Source organism: Oncorhynchus mykiss, chromosome 6 (assembly GCF_013265735.2).
Source record: "Oncorhynchus mykiss isolate Arlee chromosome 6, USDA_OmykA_1.1, whole genome shotgun sequence".
In the NCBI taxonomy this organism is placed as follows: Eukaryota; Metazoa; Chordata; class Actinopteri; order Salmoniformes; family Salmonidae; genus Oncorhynchus; species Oncorhynchus mykiss.
The window spans coordinates 47,038,838-47,059,597 of NC_048570.1; the positions used below are offsets into that span (position 1 = coordinate 47,038,838).

A 20,760-nucleotide genomic window follows, 5' to 3' on the forward strand; every position below is an offset into this window, starting at 1 on the left:
CTGAAAGTTTAGAGGGACGGCCAGGTCTTGGTAGATTTGCAGTGGTCTGATACTCCTTCCATTTCAATATTATCGCTTGCACAGTGCTCCTTGGGATGTTTAAAGCTTGGGAAATCTTTTTGTATCCAAATCCGGCTTTAAACTTCTCCACAACAGTATCTCGGACCTGCCTGGTGTGTTCCTTGTTCTTCATGATGCTCTCTGCGCTTTTAACGGACCTCTGAGACTATCACAGTGCAGGTGCATTTATACGGAGACTTGATTACACAGGTGGATTGTATTTATCATCATTAGTCATTTAGGTCAACATTGGATCATTCAGAGATCCTCACTGAACTTCTGGAGAGAGTTTGCTGCACTGAAAGTAAAGGGGCTGAATAATTTTGCACGCCCAATTTTTTAGTTTTTGATTTGTTAAAAAAGTTTGAAATATCCAATAAATGTCGTTCCACTTCATGATTGTGTCCCACTTGTTGTTGATTCTTCACAAAAAAAATACAGTTTTATATCTTTATGTTTGAAGCCTGAAATGTGGCAAAAGGTCGCAAAGTTCAAGGGGGCCGAATACTTTCGTAAGGCACTGTATATGCCTATTTGTTTGCTAAATGTTTTTTTTATTTTGTATTATTAGTTTCTTATCCAATAGGCCACTAACTTACCCACACCCCTTTTGATACCTGGCTCTGCCCAGGTAACATCCTTATATACCCTAAATAATGACTTAGGTACGATTAGTAAATTATCCTTATTTTCTGACATTATCATGTATGTCCAATTCTCCCTTTTGTCTCCATTCAGTAACTGTTATCTACACATTCTGTATCTTTGCTCGTCCTGGCTCCACTTCTAAAACTTCTCCTCTCTGCTCTCCAACCTTCAAGGTCTCTGCAGTGCGGGGGAGGGCTCTTCTGTCTGCCTTTTCCCCCCATCTGTCTGTAGCTCTTTTTCTCATGTTTCCAAATTTGAACTACATGTCTCACTCACTGTTTGACTATCTAAAATCATTGATTTTAGAAAAAACAAAAAACAAATTCTAACCATATTGAAATTCTTCCTACACTTTACAAGCCCTTTCCTTCAGGGATCCTCAGTATCCTATCTGACAATAACATGAATTTAATATATGTTGCATAGTGTGGAATACCTTATCTACAGTAATTTATCACCCCTATTTATTCTCAATGATAAATAACTATTTTCTGTTGTAATATCAAATCCATTATAGCCAATTCAAAAACTTCACAGCTAATATTGTAAATCAGCTTCAGTGATTCAAACAATAATTCTAAACCCCAAACTAACACTCCATTATAACTAATTTACCTTAAAATTAGTAACCCAACTGACCACAATTCATTATAGAAATGGCTCTCCCCCGGGGCTGATCAGACCCCAAAAGATAGCCACGATAAGGTCAAAAGGTCATACCACCCTTTTTTAGTCATGTTTCCATACCATATTAGACATATTAAAGAACCCTTTATCCTTAAAATAAAAATAATCACCTGTGTAGTTAAAACCCATAAAATAAAAACTCATAAGGTTCCATATGTGAGCGTGCCTCTTTAAAATACCTTTGCACTAAAACAAATAGTTCTAACAATTGTTTTATGTGTATATATTTGCAAACCTTAATGGATAATCAAGACTTCGACCTTTTTCAATTTGGTCGTTTATGGCCGCTCTCTCCCCCACTCTCCCCAAGATTATAATCCCAGGAGGCTTCTAAAAGTGAGACACAACACGCCTAACTAGCATTCACTATGCTACTTCGATTCAGAAACTCAATAAGTGAACTATAACTAAACCTACTGATAATTCCCCATTGACTCAAATCATTAATCATAAGTTTTAAACATCGTCTACGTATATGTTTACTTAAATGAACATGCTACCCTTAGATACAATTAAACCTGATAACATTATTATCCAATGTATCACTTTTTCCCTCTGCCGCAAATGTCGTACATTTCTCAGTGTAAGAAATCCGTAATTTAATCCCAGATGTCTCCCATAGCTCCTTTAATTTACTTATTTTAGATAACTTCCATCCGTCCCAGAGTAAAGAATCCTACTTAAACACGCCAGAACACAATGTTTAACTAAGTTAAATCAAACCCTAAAATTGACCATAACCAGTAAACAAATAAACAAAACACTTTTACCAGCAAAAAGAAAAACTCACTACTATAATGCTTCAGATGGCAAACTTTCTCAGAGACTCACGTTTACATCTGTTAGTTCCTCAAGAAAAAAACCACTTGCCCCTGTTACGGATGTCTACGTATCAGGGGAAAAGCTCGAATAACCAAATTCAACCTAGCTAATTTCCCGAAACATATGCCGTTATGTTTTTCTATAGAGGTTGCTTTTCAACTTTAAATACCCTAACATGGTCCACACAATGGAAATAGTGCTCAAATTCACTGGTGTTACATAAACAATCAAACCTGGAATCGACAAGCATTCGGAATCCATTATCACGATGTTTTACGATTCAGACATCCAGTCTCCCTCTCCCATAGCCTAATCCAATCCAAATAAACGCCACAAATCTTATGATGCCCACCTAGCGTATCAGCTGCTAGTTTTTAGCATCTTTCCTGACTATCCTGGCGACTCTCGATTTACTTAAAAAAATGTATTTTGTAATTTATCAACTTCTGAAAAGTGACTCAAAACACTAATGCACACATTTTCCTTCTAAAAGACAACATTTTTCTCCGTTACCCCCAGTCACAACATAATTTCCGTGGCGACCAAAAGTGCTTTGCGAGTGACGTCATCAACAAGCGCTCAACCTCGGCAATGAATTTAAATAATTGTTGTTCGATAAACCAAACATAATTTATCACATATGTTCAAATCTTGAATTATAATTTACAACACCAACCAATATCTCTAAATTCGCTAATTTTATAAAACATTTCGATGGACATAAATCGTAATTATCTTTGTTGTTTTTTTTTAACAACGAAACCTAATAATTCTGATAATCCCTTCACATCATTTGTTTTAAATCTCTCGATGTTTCATGTAACTCATTCAGTCTATCTTCAAATTGTCGTCCCAAAATATTTTATACACTGCCATACACTCAAACCACTGTGATAACCGTGCACTGTCCCTTTAAGATAAGACATTTTATTTGTTCCCCGCAATGAGAACGGAAAACAGATAATGTTTAGAATACGTTACTTTTTGTTTGAATTCACTGGCGTTAACCTAACCAAAAATCAATACTCGGAAAAACAAAAACATTTTTTACGATTAAACTATTCTTACCTATTTTATAGTCCAAAGCGTTGCACTATATAGCCCCATTGAGTGTCTAGCAATTCCGTTGCTGGCTGTAGCATCTTTTCAGAAAACGACGCCACAGATCTGCCTGCCTCTGTAAAATATATATTCCCTATTCAGATTGAGATCAGTTTTAAATTCTAATCATCAGAGTAAACCCAACCAAACTTCTCAACTTACTATACCCTAACATTTAAACGTACCATGTTTTGTGCTAAATTTATCGTATGTCAGTCGATTCATAAATAGCTATAACATCCGGATAGCCCAAAATTGTATCGTATCTCTCCGTTATTCCCTACATTTAACTTTAGGTGACTTTCTCTTCTATGATACATTTATTTAAATACGACTCCCATCTCAATACATTATTCCACCAGATCATTTTGGGCAAAATAGCGTATTACATCGAAATTGCCATTATTTTAAATGACTTCTTTTTTCAATTCTATCTAAAACACATAATAAACGTTCAGTTCATATCTTTTACAAACACTGGCAACCGTATTTTTAGGCAAAACATGCAAATAGGTGAATTACAATCTAAAATCAATTTTAGTTAACCGCCTCGGCTGGGAACCGAACCGTGGATTGCCGTTGGTGAGACTGCTGCGCTCACCACTATACTACCAACCCTGGAACTGACTAAGATTCTCCGCAAATAGACCCATCTTCTCTGTTTAAATTTGTAACTCCGGAAAATAGCAGAAAACAGAAAACAGAAAATAGCCCTAATTTAACGACCCAAAGTTTTCCCTCAGTTAGGATTCTCCTTAATTTCGTTGTCTTTGTATCTGACCCTTCCTTTTTTTTTTTTACCCGATTGTCGCCTCTGACCTTCCCCTCAGTTAAATTACAACCTTGTTGACGACGTTTGCAGGGAGTGTTACACTCCCGGGCGAAATGTCCAATTTCGTTACAATTAAAACATTTTATATTTTTCTTTTGACCCACCTTATCCACTTTTCTCGACTTTATTCCCTTCTCTAACTCCATTATACCTTCCTCGGCTTCAGCGGGATCCACATACATGGGTGGTAATTTCACAGGTAGCTCCTGCAGCCGTATTCTTACAACCACTATTTCGTCGACTGGATTATCTCTGTATTGTTGGTATAATCGAGGAAGATATAGTTTGTTACCCTCACCTCCACCCAATTGGTTAACTTTTTCATCTGCGGGAGCGGAGGGCAGCGCCTCTTGAGTCTTGTCAGATTTAACCTTTTTTCCTGCGCGTCCAATTTTCTTTTTTGCTTCCGAAAGCCAAACTCCGGCTGTGTATAACCCCTGTTTATTCTGCCTTTTCACATTATTTCCACATTCCTTATGTATCTGTTTTATAAGTGATTCCACACAGAGAGAGAGACACACAAACAGAGAGAGAGTGACACACACAGAGAGAGAGAGATAGAGAGAGACACCAACAGAGAGGGAGAGAGATACACAGTGAGAAAGATACACACACAGAGAGAGACAGACAGAGAGAGAGGGAGTGAGAGAGAGATACACAGTGAGAGAGACACACAAAATGTTTCTGACAAATGGTTTGATAATGAATGTAAAACAATTAGAAAACACCTAAGACAAATGTCAAACGAAAAACATAAGCAGCAAAACAACCCAGAGCTACGATATGAATACTTTGAAACTCTGAAACAGTATAAACAAACACTGAAATGCAAGAAATTGAATTATACCTACAAGACACTTGATGAAATTGAAAACGCAATTGACCAAAATCAGTTCTGGGACATGGGGAACAATTTAACCTCAACAAAGCCACAAGAATTAGCCATACAAGATGTAGGAATTTGGAAAACTTATTGATAATCTATACAAAAACATCCCACAAAAAGACTTACAACAGAACCAATTAGAAATTAAAGAAAAATTGAACATCCAGTCATTAAAAACAACCAAAATCCATTAGATTACCCAATAACCCAACAAGAACTAAATGAAAAGCTCAAATCTATTAAATCAAAGAAGGCTTGTGGTCTAGACAACATCAGAAATGAAATGCTGAAAAACAGCACACCTGAGTTGCAAAATGCGGTGCTTAAATTGTTCAACATGGTTTTAACTTCTGGCTGCTTTCCTGATGTCTGGAACCAGGGGCTCATCTCCCCTATCCACAAAAGTGGAGACAAATCAGACCCCAATAATTACAGGGGAATTTGCGTAAACAGTAACTTGGGAAAGATTTTCTGTAGCATTTTGAATTCAAGAATTCAAACCTTTCTTCAAGAAAAAAAGTCATAAGTAAATGTCAAATTGGCTTTCTCCCTAACCATCGCACTACTGACCATATATACACCTTACACACACTAATTAATAAACACGTCCACCAAAAAAAAGAGGGCAAAATCTTTGCTTGCTTTTTTGACTTTAAAAAAGCATTTGATTCGATTTGGCACGAAGGGCTATTCTACAAAATTCTACAAAGTGGGCTTGGTGGTAAGGTATATGACTTAATAAAATGTATGTACACAGAAAACAAGTGTGCAATAAAAATCAAAAACCAAAGAACAGAATTCTCTTCACAATGTCGAGGTGTGAGACAAGGCAGCAGTTTGAGTCCAAATCTTTTCAACATTTATATCAATGAATTAGCAGACATGTTGGACCAATCTCCAGCCCCAGGACTCACACTATTTGACACAGAGGTGAAATACCTGCTATATGCTGATGACTTGGTACTTCTATCACCAACCAAAGAAGGTCTTCAACAGAACATTAATAATCTGGAGCAATATTGCCATAATTGGGCCCTGGCAATAAATTTCCCAAAAACTAAAATCACGATTTTCCCCCCAAAAAACAGATGTCAGAAACACAAATATAAATTCACCCTGAACAGCACCTTAATAGGGCTTCAATAGGATTGAAACCTAATGTGTCGTGGAGGGGGTGGGGCACGTATTGGCAAAGGGACACTACTTGGCATGACAGGCCAAGATTCACATAATTTTACCATCAGAGCGTGCCAGTGGACTACTGTTAAGTATACTTTAGTGTGAAAGTGTTGGGATCTGGGACAATGTTTACCCAAACCCAAAATGAATATTTATGAGCAATTCCCCACACCCTACTACCCACCTGAATGCTTTTGTTTATTTAAATTTAAAGGGGTTGGGCAAAGGCCGAAATTGTGTTTGACAGTTACCCTTTAAAGCAGTACGTAACTGTGAGCATTTTCTTCAATGTTAAACCGCCTGAGTAAGACATCTTCGTTGATTCACCATCTTTGGTGAACAAGTGCACACTTTGGGAGGATGGAGAGAATGACAATTGGGACAGTATATGTGTGTGTGGTGCGCATGTGAGAGTGTGATCAAAGAGGATCCAGGGCGCCTTGTTTTCAACATTGATAGTTTACTTCAGCTTTCTTTTTTTTTACGGCACATTGGAAATGTAAGCAAATTCTATAAAAATTCAAACCAAACATGAACAGATAGGGCGAGAGAAACGGAATACACGCACACTGTTTAGAGAAACATCAGCTGTGAAAGACAATTTGATGGCGTTCCAAAAAAATGAATTGTCGCTTTGTGTCCAGTCTGATACAGAGATTTAAGTATGGTGTACATTACAAAAAACACTGTCTCTGAAGAGTCAATCCCATTTTGTCCTCTCTCTGGAGCCAGTTAAAATACCCTTTCTGTTAAAACCAGGGAGCACAGCATGAACAAGGCTCAGCTTGGTTGCGCAAATCCATTTTTTAGTTGGTGGTTTAAATTCAGATAGCAGGATGTAGTCATGGGTTCTCGAAGTCTGACGACGTTCCGTCAAAGACCGAGAAGCACTTCTGGAACCAGTCGTGACGTGACGGGGGCAGCCCAGGCACTCTGGTACCCCGGTGGAATAGTCTTTTTGTAGGGGCCTCAGGCGGCCTGGAGCTGTGGTCCCGGAGCCCCCAAACTCCCCTCTGCCAAGCCGTTAGGCCGGCTGCTGCCTGGGCACGGCACCTCTTTCCTGGGGAGGGATGTGGCGAATAGAGTATCCAACATCCCCAGAACTTCCAGGAGGTCCTGCTGGTAGTCAACCTCTCTCTCCACTAGCTCCTGGAGACGTACAAGCTGCCTGTCCACTACTGAAGACTGACCCACCACTGCCTGGTAGATGTCTGAGGAAACCGAGGGCAGGAGAATGACACACACACACCTAACAAACTTGAAGAATTTTTTATAGTACAACTTCAGCGCGGCAGCAGTACCCCTGGTCCCGCAGAGCCCACAACGGCATGCATGCGACACCCACACTGCTCAAATCATAGGCAAATGCAAACATTTTTGCCTAATAATGATTTGGCAGATGACTGCCTCATTAGGAATGGTAGGTTACAGACTGTTATGGATACTTGGTAATTGGCTGCTCATCAGTAGCTAACTAGAAATACATTTAAATGTACAAATCATCTCACTAGGACTTTCTGACAAGGTGGTGCTGATGTAGGACTAAGGTTGGGTGGGGGAAAGTCAGTCGACTCCCCCCTCCCAGGAAGTTGGAGCTTTTTGTCTTTTTGAAAACCCTGTAACTGTCATTTCTTCAAACCTAGTCTTAAATTATATTAAATAATGTAGCTAACACAGACATCTGGTTTGATCCTAAATTAAATTGAGGGTCTCAAGGACATTTTTTAGGTTCAATTTAGGGGTAATGATTATTTTATTCAATCGCTGGTTTTTTTTGTGCATAGTCAAGTGAAAATGTAAACTGGCTTAATTTTGTTTGGGGAGAAAATTCAGAATAATTCAATTACTTGATGCAATGTAGTAGTTTAGCTTACTGTAGGCAATTTGGAATATGAAACAACGGTCTTTCTGTGAAGGACAGTATTAGAGGAACATCTGAGATGTCTGTTTCCATTCACGTAGGGACGCGCACTAAACTACTGCAACACCGCACATTTCCTTGCTCGTCAATGCGCTCGCACCTACTAACTTTTCACAGTTCCAAGCATGTACAGGCAAAAAAAGTGTCCTTGCTTAGTTGACTAAACGCTGCAGCTAAATACCTTTGTTGTTATGACGCCTTGACCTCAAACTGTGTGCATGGTACCAAATTCTGTGCAGGTTGGCAGGTCTGTATACATATTCAGAATAAATCAATTAAGATTTATTTCACAAACTCACCAAGAATCATCTCAGTGGCGGTGACGAGGACAGGTGTAAACCTGGGATCAACTACATTCCTGTGAAGGAGAAGATAAAACAATGTCAAGACACATGAGCAGGTGTGCCGCAGTCTGGTGTAGTGGTTGTGCTGCAGACTCCTGACCACACATTGCCCCCTCTGGCCTGTGCCTGCAAATCTGTATCCCTCTTACCCGTCACTTTATCTCAAAGAGAAAATACCAATAAAACAATTACACATTGTAAAAAACAAACACTAGGGAGTAGGTAGGCGCTGATTTGGAATTGGGTATTTGAGTGAGTGTTACCCAATCAGGAAATTGAGGAGTTGAGAGAGGTTCTGCTCGTCTCGTCCGGCCAGAGCGTTCTTCAAAGTTCCTCGGCGATCCAACTCCTTCATCACCGCCACCGTGATCTCAGGCTTTCTGTTCCTCCGCCACGACTGCGAGCACACACACACACTTAAAAAACTATCAAGATCGTACAAGATATTTGTCTGAGTTGCTGAGATCATCAGGAAAGTAATTGTACCTCCAGGGCGGTATCCAAGGCCTTGGAGATGTTGAATTTCTTCAGCTGTTTGTCGTATTTGGCCAGATGGCTCTTCACTGGTTTGCTGACAAGAAAGTCATCCTAAGGAGGAAGAGGTTCGATTTCAGGTCACTAGCTAGGTATCCATTCAATTGATGACAGATTTTCAGGTGAATATTCTAAAAACTGCATAAAGAAAATGTGCATTTTCCCACCAGTGGTGTTTCCACCAAGGGGAATTATTGCAAGTAAAAATCAGTGAGTGATGATGTAGTGCAGACAATGTACTTTTGCGCTTAAGTTCTTATGTACCGAATAAAAATATAAATGTTGAGTTTATTTTTACAGGGACAGTGCACATTAATCCATCGCGTTTTCAATTCCACTGATAGATTTGTCACAAAAACTGTTGCGTTATTTAGCAAGTGTGCCTACTCTGATCATGGCATGTGCGCACTAGCCAACAGCTCGCAGATAGTGTGGGTAGGCTGTGCGGGTAAGCTAGTCTATATGATGAGAACATTATGAAAAAGAGAAAGAACATTTGTCAAACAGCAGTCAAGCGTAGATCATGTCACCAGAATTAGACGATAGTTATTGGAAAGCAGCAACAAGATCACCCTGTGAAGTTCATAAGTTATTTTATCTGTATGTAGGCTAATAAACTGTATGCTTTCCCGAGTCGTAGTGGGAGGACCACACACCATATGTGGTCCTCCTACTTATGACTCCAAGTTTACGTCAATAGGATGGATACTATATCAATACACATACAGGCTATCTGCAAGTTCCATGAAGTTTGATTTAAGACCTAAGACCTTTTAATGCCACTTGGAATGCAAATGAACACCAATTTTGAGATCTGCGCGCACTACACGCCTGCAAATATACCTCTCCAGAAATGAGCCCGTGTTGGCAAAAAGTAGTATTTGGAACGCCGACTTCGAGCCAGTCAGCGGTTTAGTTACCTCAACTTGCTCAATTTCCACATTATTCATTACGAGAGTAGTTGAGGTTTAGTGAATGATTTGCCCCAAATACAATGCTTTTAGTTTTGGAAATATTTAGGATTAACTTATTCCTTTGCTACCCATTCTGAAACTAACTGCAGCTCTTTGTTAAGTGTCGCAGTCATTTCAGTCGCTGTAGTAGCTGACGTGTATAGTGTTGAGTCATCCGCCTACATAGACACACTGGCCTTACTCAAAGCCAACGATTGAAAAAAGCAAGGGGCCTAAACAGCTACCCTGGGGAATTCCTGGTTCTACCTGGATTATGTTTGAGATGCTTCCATTAAAAGAACACCTTCTGTGTTCTGGTAGACAAGTAACTCTTGATCCACATTATAGCAGGGGGTGTAAAGCCATAACACATCCGTTTTTCCAGCAGCAGACTATGATTGATAATGTCAAAAGCTGCACTGAAGTCTAACAAGACAGCCCCCCCCCACAATCATTTATCATCAATTTCTCTCCGCCAATCATCTGTCATTTGTGTGTAAAGTGCTGTGCTTGTTGAGTGAATTAATTTTTAGACACAGAAAGATCCCCCTATGTTGAACAAACATTATCTGTACCAAAACTTCCGGTTTCCATCACAGCTGGCGTGATTTTTTGTTTACTTTCCTCGCATATAAACTGTGAATGGAAATGTGGTTTCGCATTTTTTTAAATTAAATATAAAAACCACTACTGAATTCATCAGGCCGTTCTACGGAGAGTTATCTGAATTCAAACGGTAAACTGAAAATAAGTCCTTGGAAAATGAAACTATATCCTTAATTGAAAATACATGCCATTAAACATGATCTTGTTGACTAACATATTTGTCAGGGGTTGTGGTTGGGATCATCAGTAGACAGATCAGTCAAGGTATCCCTCAACAGGCCTGTTGTTCATAGCATTTAGGATCCCAGCACTGAACGACTTCAAGGCTACCATCTCTATCATTAGTAGGGTTACAGTATGTATACTGACCATTAGGCTTGGGCTAAACACCATATACTGGAGTATTTGGAAAAAGCCACGGGGTTGTTTTTCAAAAGTATGAATATTTGTAGCTATTTTTTAAGTTAATTCATTTGTATGCGCTCTCATGGACTTCGGCAGCATATTCTCCGCCCATTTCCCGAAGATTTGCATTATGGGCCTTAGAGTACGGAAATAGTGTCCTCTGCATGTATACTTCATATTTTGACAAATTTAATACGACATCCGGGAACTTTTGGCATACTAACTATATCATACTATGACCAATAAGCATACTATATACTCAATTCACGTCACAAATAGTACAGTCAGTGTGGTTAGTATGAGTATTCGAACACAGCTCTATACACTGCAGCTTTCCAGAAACCGGGTTAAAAACCCCTGTAGTGAGAATTGTTCTTTCTAGTAGAATAAAACAGTTGGGGGACTAGGCACTTGCCTTTTTTGGGACGTAGTTTCTTCCTTTGACAAAGATGCGGTACACTGGCTGCATTCTCTGTTTTCCAACCATTTCCCGTTTCTCCTCAGGGCTCTTCCTATGTTTGATGCTCAGGACGCCATTGGTCATCCCAACGACAATGGACTCGTCATCAGGCTAAACATACAGACAGAAACCATTAGCCTTGTGACTTTATTAATATCTGAAAAGCCTTCATACACAATCCATAAATCAAACGTAATCCTAATAGTGTATTGCTCAGTCTCAGTTCGGGATTACTTGTAAACTTACAGCCAGGGCCAGACTGAGAATGGAGGCGGCGTAGTCAAAGTTATGAACCACCTTGTAGTTGGTTGTGTTATAGATTTTCACGTGCCTGCAGGGTAAAAAACAAACAAAAACGCATATTCATCTAATCAAGAGATCCATCAAAACATCCAATAATCTTTACAATAATCTCGTTAATAAATATGTTTGTCAGAGGCTGTTTCAGAGTTGAAGAGCTCATTTGTAGTTCAGTCGATGGATCACTCAAGGAACCTTCACTCGACATGCCTGCTGCAATACACACACAAACCTGTCTAGAGCTGCTCACACACACCTGTCGAGGGAGGCAGAGAGCAGTCTCTGTCCGTTGCTGCTGAGACTGAGGCAGGTGACGGTCTTGTGGTGGTTCTTCAGTGACACCAGAGGCTGACCTCCCTTCAGCAGGTCCCACACCTTCACATAGCGCCCTCCTGTGGGGGAAGGGGAGACAACAACTTGGTCTAAATGGTCTTTCCTCCATCAGCACAGATGTGACGAGCACAACAAATAATGGAGGGTGTCATGACTGTCCAGTGAGGATCTGAATTGGTCAGAAAAGCTTGGCAATAAATAACTTCAGCGAGACCCTCTCTCACCCCCTAAGGGGTAGAAGGGAGCTGGTGGAGGGGTTGACAGATCACACCCTGTTGTAAATCAAGGAGAGAACATTCCTCTCCAATGTTCACACAGGAATGTGCCTTTGTCTCAACAGACATTTCCACACCAAAACTCTAACATGTTCTAAAGTGAATACTGGAACAATATTTCTAACAAAGAAAGTGGGGAATGGGCAGAGGTGACCTAAAAAAAAACACTAATGTCACATGGGTTGTTATTTTCTGGTGTCATTAAACATGTTATAAAGGAAATACTGTAACTTGAAAAGTATACACACTGTGTGTGCCGTGTCCATCTTCTACATTGTGTATGAAATATGAAAAGTGTTTTTTTTTGTTAAAGAGAGGGATGTGATCTTAGCTACAATAAGAGGAAATTGTTTCTATGACTTTGTACGAGTAGTCAAAGAGCGTGTCAGCCTCACGAACAGCCCCTTTTGAATGAACTGTATAAAACGGTGGGTTAAGAATTAACATATCAGACCAGAGAGGCGTGTACAGCTCACGTCCAAAGTGGTTCGAACTCTAAAATCTCAACACGAGGTAGAGACGATAGTCACCCCCCGGACAATCACTGGTACAGCTGATTAGCTGTCCTATGTAAAGTATCTAGAAAAGTAAACTTAAGTGGGACCATTCTACTACTCTTCTCAAATCACCCTAGAATGCTACTCTCATCCTCCAATGGGAACCATCGACATGGCTGGCTAGCCTATCTTCAAAGAGGCAGCTTCAGGAGCGAATGGAAAGTAGAATAAACTCCGTAGTTCTGTTCAGGACTACACAACAAAGTCAACGACGGCAGAGGAGGACAACAGTAGAAGATAGGTGGGGACCCCTTTTGGACAATAAGAGCATTACAAGCGTTGGGAAAGGCCCAACCAAACCCCTTTCCAAGAAGGCTTGGTTCCGACACGAGATACGCGGCGAACCAAGGCATTCACACGTATACATTCATGATTTCTTACTCCAAACGGGCAGCGGTTCGTGTGCAAAGTAGTTTCTAAATCTACCAAAGTACTATGGTCTCTGTCCCTCTCCATGTCTTTTTTGTAAGAAGCCACCATATTGCGTCAGTCCGCTAGGGACCTGCTTTTAATGTATTAAGTGTGCATGTTTATCCTGTGTTATCATTTACTTAACTAGAAAATAAATTAAACCTATTTGTGTAGTACTGAATCATAAGTAAGGCTGGGGTTTAAAAAAGTAAAGTCATGATAAGCGGCACAAGTATGAGGTTAATTATATTATCCTGTAAGGGGGATATGGCTTAATATTGACAAGCGCATCCTTATTGAACAATTTATCCTTTGTTGAAATTGAGATGTTCTCTCACTGGCCTACACACAGAACCCCATAATGTCAAAGTGGAATTATGTTTAAAAAATATATTTTACAAATTCATTTAAAATGAAAAGCTGAAATGTCTCAAGTCAATAAACATTCAACCCCTTTGTTATGGCAAGGCTAAATAAGTTCAGGAGTAAAAATTGTCTTAAGTCACATGGACTCACTGTGTGCAATAATAGTGTTTAATATTTTTTTTTATGACTACCTCATCTCTGTACCCCACACATACAATTATCTGCAAGGTCCCTTAGTTGAGCAGTGAATTTCAAACATATTCAACCAGTAAATGTTTCCAAAACTTAAAGCATTGTATTTGGGACAAATCATTCACTAAACCTCAACTACATCGTGTAAAAAAATGTGGAATTTGAGGTGACTAAAGTGCTTGGATTAACTGTCATGGTCAAAACATATTGATACAACAGGAGCTAGGATGGGGAGAAGTCAGTCCATAATAAAGTGCTGTTCTGAATTCTAAACAGCATTATCAACAACTAGAGTCCTGCCGGCCCTAGTTTTGTCAAACCTGGACTACTGTTCAGTCGTGTGTTTAGGTGCCACAGAGGGACCTCAGAAAATGACAATTGGCTCAGAACAGGACAGCAGGGTCCTGGTCCTTACATGTACACAGAGAGCTAACATTAATACATCTCTCATGGCTCAAAGTGGACGAGAGATTGACTTCATCACTACTTGTTTTTCTAAGAAGTGTTAACATGCTGAATGTACCGAGGTGTCTGTTAAACTACTAGCACACAGTTCGGACATCCATGCAAGACACGCCACTCCACAAGACATGCCACCAGAGGTCTCTTCACAATCTCAAGAACAGACTATGGGAGGCGCACAATACTACATAGAGCCATGGTTACATGGAACCCACATCAGGTAACTGATGCAATGTATTGGGAAAAGTGTTAATGGTGCTGGACCCCAGGAAGAGAATGGGGATCTCCTTAATAAATTCAAATACTACAAAGTATTGACTTTTGTAAATGAGATAATTCTGAATAAAACATTATTTATTTGTTTAATAGTTTTCACTTTGTCATTATGGGTAGTGTGTAGATGGGTGAATTAGATTTTTATTGTACATTTTGAATTCAGGCTGTAACAACAAAATATGGAATAAGTCAAGGGGTATGAATATTTTCTGAAGGCACTGTACATATAGGTAGCCTGGCTAGACATAACATAACATTTAAATCTGGGACAAAACTTTGTATGATATATTAAATTTGGTATGACAGATGGTTACTTAAGGCAAAAACAAAAGTAGGGTGGTTGGTCGGGCTTATAACGCGAACGACTAGCAACTAAAAGGTTGCAAGATAGAATCTCATCACAAACAACTTTAGCATTTTAGCTAATCATTTACTGCTTTTTTGCAACTATTTTGCAATAGTTGCAAAAATTGTAACAAATTGTACGCGTTGCAAATTTGTAATATATAATATGAATTGTAATTCATAACGTATCATACGAAATGGGTGATGGACATGCACAAATTAATACATATCCTACGAAACCTAACATACCATACTAAATGGAGTGTCTCGGATTTACATACAAAATAATACGAAATGCTCCGAGACCAGGTTGGTAAAGAAGATCAGGTAAGGCGGCTACTACTGGGACAACAATACCAGTGTGGTGTCTGGTCTTCATCTTGAGGACCACAAATGGTTATGGAACTCAAAATCACAGTACAATATTATGGTTATGCAGCTATGCGGTTACAGATTACCTGCTGAAACCAGTAGTCCTTCAGAGGGGTAGAGCAGAACGCTCTCCACGGGCTGGCTGTGGTCCATGGTCATCACACTCTTTTCCACTCTGGCATCAAACACCCTTAGTGTGTGGTCATAGGAGCCTGAGGGTGGGGGACAGAGACAATACACAGACAAAACTATCAAGATAGATAGATAGATAGATAGATAGATAGCAAACCAACACTATCAAGAATGTATGGGTGTTTAAAGGGATAATTCTGGATTTTGGCAATGAAGCCCTTTACCTACTACTTCAGAGTCAAAAGAACTTGTGGATATCCTTTTAATGTCTCTGCATCCAGTATAAAAGGAACTAAGAGGTGGCTTCACAAGTCAATGCTAACTAGCATTAGCGCAATGACCCAGAAGACTAAAGAAACAGCTAGCATGCTAGCTCTTCCCATAGACTTCCAGTCAATACACCAACGCTAGTTAGCAATTGCGCTAATGCTATTTGGAAACTTCCTTAAAACTGAACGCAGGGACATAAAAATGGTATCCACAAGTTCATCCGGCTGTGGGGAAATAGATAAAGGGCTTCATTGCCAAAATCCCAAACTATCCCTTTACAATGGCTGGTAGAGGCAGTTGTGTGAAATGATGATTTCTGAAAACATGTCTTTGTATCAGTAACTGTGTTTCATTTCACCGGTTATGAAGATATCTCTGTTGAGTTTGCTGGTGGTGCCACAGCGGATATAGTCTGTGTGTTCCTTGTATGAGGTCAGTTCAGTGGAATTGGGGATGTCCCACAGGCGACAAGTGTAGTCGTCTGAGCCCGTCAGGATGTGATAACAGTCTGAGGTGAAATCTGTTACATGCACCCCCCTTGAGCAGAGAGAAACAGTTCAGTTAATTGTAGTAAAGAACATCAGAATAAGGAATAAAAAAATGGGGTCCAAAACATCCACACAAGACACTTGTCAGAGGCAGTTGAAACCATCAGTTTTAGTTCAGTTGATGGATCACTCAAGGAATCATCACTCAACGGGCCTGCTGCTGAGCTTAGCAATTTTATTTTTGCCCACTGATAGGGAAGGATTAGGGGACATTTTCCAACCAGACATTGGGAACCCGGTGACGTTGAATTGAGGACCTACTTTGTGTGCCCTTTGAACACCCTGAGCGCCACCTTGCCGCTGACATCAAAGAGCCGCACCACGGAGTCCTCGCATCCTGCCACCAAGAGCTGACCATCTGACCGGAACTTTCCGCTGTACGCCGTGTCCTTGAAGCGAGTAAATGTCTTGACTGGCTCCGTAGAAAACGGTCCGTAGATGTGGATCTGAAACAGGCAGCGGGTTTAGAATGAGTGAGGGACACACACACACAATTTCAGCTTGTGTAGATGGCAACCAACACTATCAAGACTATGATTGTTTAAGATGGCTCGTAGAGGCTATGGTCATAAATGTTTAGATCATAATTTGTAGTTCAGTCGATGGATCACAGAAGGAATCACTTTATATGCCATTGTCATCATGGATTTAATGAGAGGATATAGTTCAGAACCTAAATGAACCTCCATTGTTTTCCTAGTCTACTAACGTGTATGTGAATGGCAGTGAGACCAGCCTACCCGTGTAGAAGCAGTCACTGCATAGTTGTGTGGTGCCAGAGAGGAGAAGTCAATGCTTGTGACTGCTCCAAATTCCTTTATCTGGACTGGGGCCTGAAAAACATTCAACAACAGAGAAGAGTTGAGAGAACACAATCAAAGACAAATCAACTTCATCAGTAAGCTATTATTGTCTTGTTACTGCAATATGGAAACATAATAGCTAGTATGCTCATGCTGCCACCAACAACACATCGACAGTGTGACAGGCTTACCTTGTAGTTTTTCCAATACAATGTGTCCGGAGTAACTTTCTCTCCAAGTTTGGGATATATTGGGATTTTTGTGGATTTGAATGAAGCCATTTCTGTATGTTGACAAGGCTCCTCTTAATCTTCGTATAGTTTCCGCTCACCTAATTTATGTGAGGAACACATAAAATATGAACACTCAAATAAACCAAATCTAAAACTGAGCAGGCAGAATCACTACCTACAGCGTTGTTGTATGCAGCGCAGCATGTGCTAACTAGCTAGCTAGCTACCAAGTATTAACATTTTAAGTCTGCAACATCAGACAGCTTGGAGTTGATTATGCTTAAGTTAGCTACCCACTAGCGTCTACACATACTTAACGTACGGAAGTAACCTTTTTATTCGATCACTATTGAAATGGAAAAACAGGAGTATAGCATTGAAAATGGCTAGCTAACTAGCATACACAACGTGGTCCAATAGCGGTCCGCACGCCAACAAGATTTAACAAATACTTTTTCAAACAAGGTTTCTCACCTTTGGGTGATATTCCTTGACTAAACTCAGTAGATCGTAATCCAATTGATTCAATTCAGAAATAGGTTTGCGTTAGATAAACCAAAATGCATTCATGTTTAAAAAGTTATCACGTTGTTCTGTGCCCACAGGCTCCAGTCAAAGACAGTACAGTAAAGAGAGGTAGAAACTGCTTCTCCAATAAAAATCCCTGATCACACATGTAGGCGATGTCATGGCGACGTTGGCTAGCTAGGCTGACGCACAGAAACACGGTCAAACTGCGCATGTGCAAGCCGTCAACATAAAGGGACTATTTCGATATCAAGTTGTTTTTGACGAAAATTATAACTTGTCAGTTTGTCACTTTCACGCGGTTGGAGTAGTAACGTGTTAAAACTACTACTTTTCATTTCTCTCTGACTTCTCAAACCCGGCCTGGTCTGCTTTGTCTGTTTCACAAGCGTTCCCGGAAGTCTTGCGATGTTGCGCCTCTGGGTTTAGAAACTCTGTGATGCAGCCGTGTTTAAGATCTCCACTTCCGTAAAAAAAAAAAACGCTATTGTTTACTGTTTCATTGGCCAAACAACCATCTCCTGCCTGGGTAGCTGTCCACCGTGTATGTCCAATTGATACATTCTGGTCAATTTCAATTAGTTCATACGCTTATTTAACTCGATGACTCATTGAATAGCTAATTCAAATGTGATTCAGTTGATTCATTCATTGGCTTAAATTTGTTCTCTCATCTCCCTGTCAAACTTCATGTCAAAGTGTGTCAGTTCCTCACAAAAAGCAGTCAAACCATATTTAAATGTAACTATATTTTAATACAATTAAATACTCTACCAACAAAAAAGTAAAAATGTTAACCTTTATTTGGCTAGGCAAGTCAGTTAACAACAAATTCTTATTTGGTCCCTTACTAGACGTCCGAAAACGTTTGTAAAATTCACGGTCGGCGTCGGGCCGTGCGGCAGGGCCGGACCTACCGGGAAGTCATCGAATGAACTTTGTCGGACATTCGGTTTCCGTTTTATAAAATAAACACGTTTTGGACCATTTTTCCGCTATCCCGGAAATTCCCACAAGAGGGCATAAGGAATCATATGGCAATTTGACTAAACATCACGAATCACGACGGGGCCTTATCTCGAAAACGGAAAATATTTTGAAGCCGAAACTTGGTGAGCGTAGGTCTGGCATAATTGGCAGTTGGCCCGGAACAAGATGGCGTCTGGGATTAAAGGTCCAAAATGGAAATAGAGAAATTATTTTTCCACTTCAAGTCAAAGTCAAGGAGCCTCCGGTGTCAATAAAAAAAAGAACCAGCCATTTATCTATCGTCATTTAAGAGAAACGGAACAATGACAAATTGGTGATGTTCACAAATAGGCGTTTTTTTTTCTTCAACGGTTACAGATCCAGTTGCAGGGTGTTCATACGAATCTTTTTAAAGTGTGCTGTGGAGCTCTGCGAGATTTCTGTGATTTTCTATGATTTTCTGAAATAACACACACATACTAAACCCTCCGTAAATAACTCAGTTCTTAACGTAAAGACTTAAAACTCAGGATTATGTAAAGGCATACCCCAATGAGGATATGAGTTTATTTATAGCTTCCTGTGCCAACCTGAAGTGCCTTAAATGGTGTCATAGTGGCTGTTTCCAAGGGTTAAAAAGGTCAGATATTTTCAAAACTTCATATGTGTGATTAGGCAACCCCCATAAACTGTAAGTCAGTCATTTCTCCCAACAGATGTCAAAGAAAAGCTCTCACACACACAAACAGCAAGGATGGAGTGACAAAGTGTGGTGCTTAAAGACACAGAGAGCAGGCAATGGCATTACCATAATCCCTAGGCCGTGCCCGAGTTCAACGAGATATCCCGCTTGACCGTAGCTCGCTCGGTCTAGGCGCAGCGACCATTAGAATAGTAGGCCCAAAATGAAGCCTGCCCCACAATGTCATTTGCTTTTGGGTGACAGTGAGAGATCTGTTAGGGTGAGAAGAAAAATTCCACCACAGGAATGTTCCTAAGGTCCTCCCGATCTGTGCAAGCCTAACCTTTACCGTGTGGCATTAACCCTTAACAGTAAAACAGGGTTTTTTGATCTCACAGATTACAGTGACATCTCTCCCCATAGGAATACATTGCCTGCACCCCTAAATTCAACCTGAAGCCTATATGGGTTATGAATGCCGTATGAATCTGTCTTCGGTACCAGTCCATCAGGCCACTATGAGGTCTACCTGTGTTGATTCTAAGCTTCCTGGACCAACCGGAAGTGGTTAAAATCACCCTAAAAGTGTATGTCCATACCCTGCCTGCAGTTTGATAGACATAGTGCATTCAACCCTGTGTAAATCAGTCAATTCTTAACGTAAAGACTTAAAACTCAGGATTCTGTAAAAGCATACCCCAATGAGGATATGTGTTGATTTATAGCTTCCTGTGCCAACCGGAAGTGCCATAATTGGTGTCTCAGGGGCTGTTTCGAGGGGTTAAAAAAGTCTGATCTTTCCAAAACTTCATATGTGTGATTAGGCAACCCCCATGAACTGTAAATCAGTAATTTTTCCCCAAAAAAATCAAAGGAAAAATAAATCACACTAAAACACAACTTGGAAGGAGGGACGTATTGGGGTGCGTAGAGACAGACAGTGGCTGCAATAGTTAGCTTTGTTTGAGCTAAAAAAGAACCGTCAGACCTAGAGTTCCGAAACTTTAGAAACCTGTTCTAGACCTCCGGTCGATGGTGCGTGGTGAGTTGGGTGGCTCTAGAAGGTTCTCGGACCGAGAAACAGCCTCGTACATTTGCAATACCTTCAATTCATTTTTGCATCACGAAAATGACGACATTTAGAAATGTCCCAGAGTCGCAAGACTAGGTGCATTGCGAACGTCTCGGCCCATATAGACAGACCCCAACGTTTCTGTCCGATAGCTCATTCAAGGACCCCGTAACAAGTCATGGAAAATAGTGGATAT

General features: G+C 40.2%; 1 protein-coding gene across 1 annotated transcript; it reads right to left on the reverse strand.

Annotated features, from left to right (window-relative positions):
- Positions 1-6,655: 6,655 nt before the first annotated feature.
- Positions 6,656-17,968, reverse strand: utp15 (UTP15 small subunit processome component). Its single transcript, XM_021606655.2, has 13 exons — positions 17,788-17,968; positions 17,272-17,411; positions 17,018-17,110; positions 16,539-16,723; positions 16,088-16,266; positions 15,414-15,539; positions 11,995-12,130; positions 11,685-11,769; positions 11,394-11,549; positions 8,967-9,068; positions 8,744-8,877; positions 8,436-8,494; positions 6,656-7,426 (listed from the first exon to the last, which is right to left on the reverse strand). The coding sequence occupies exons 2-13, from the start codon at positions 17,359-17,361 to the stop codon at positions 7,185-7,187; spliced, it is 1,587 nt and encodes a 528-aa protein (XP_021462330.1). The 5' UTR covers positions 17,362-17,411; positions 17,788-17,968; the 3' UTR covers positions 6,656-7,184.
- Positions 17,969-20,760: the final 2,792 nt, after the last annotated feature.

Excerpts from the sequence above, each read along its gene's own strand:
- utp15 (XM_021606655.2), bottom strand. The coding sequence starts at position 17,361 with ATGGCTTCATTCAAATCCACAAAAATCCCAATATATCCCAAACTTGGA. Across the intron at positions 8,878-8,966 it reads CCTTGGATACCGCCCTGGAG|TCGTGGCGGAGGAACAGAAA; the intron begins GTACAATTACTT and ends GTGTGCTCGCAG. Across the intron at positions 8,495-8,743 it reads CTCCTCAATTTCCTGATTGG|GAATGTAGTTGATCCCAGGT; the intron begins GTAACACTCACT and ends TCTCCTTCACAG.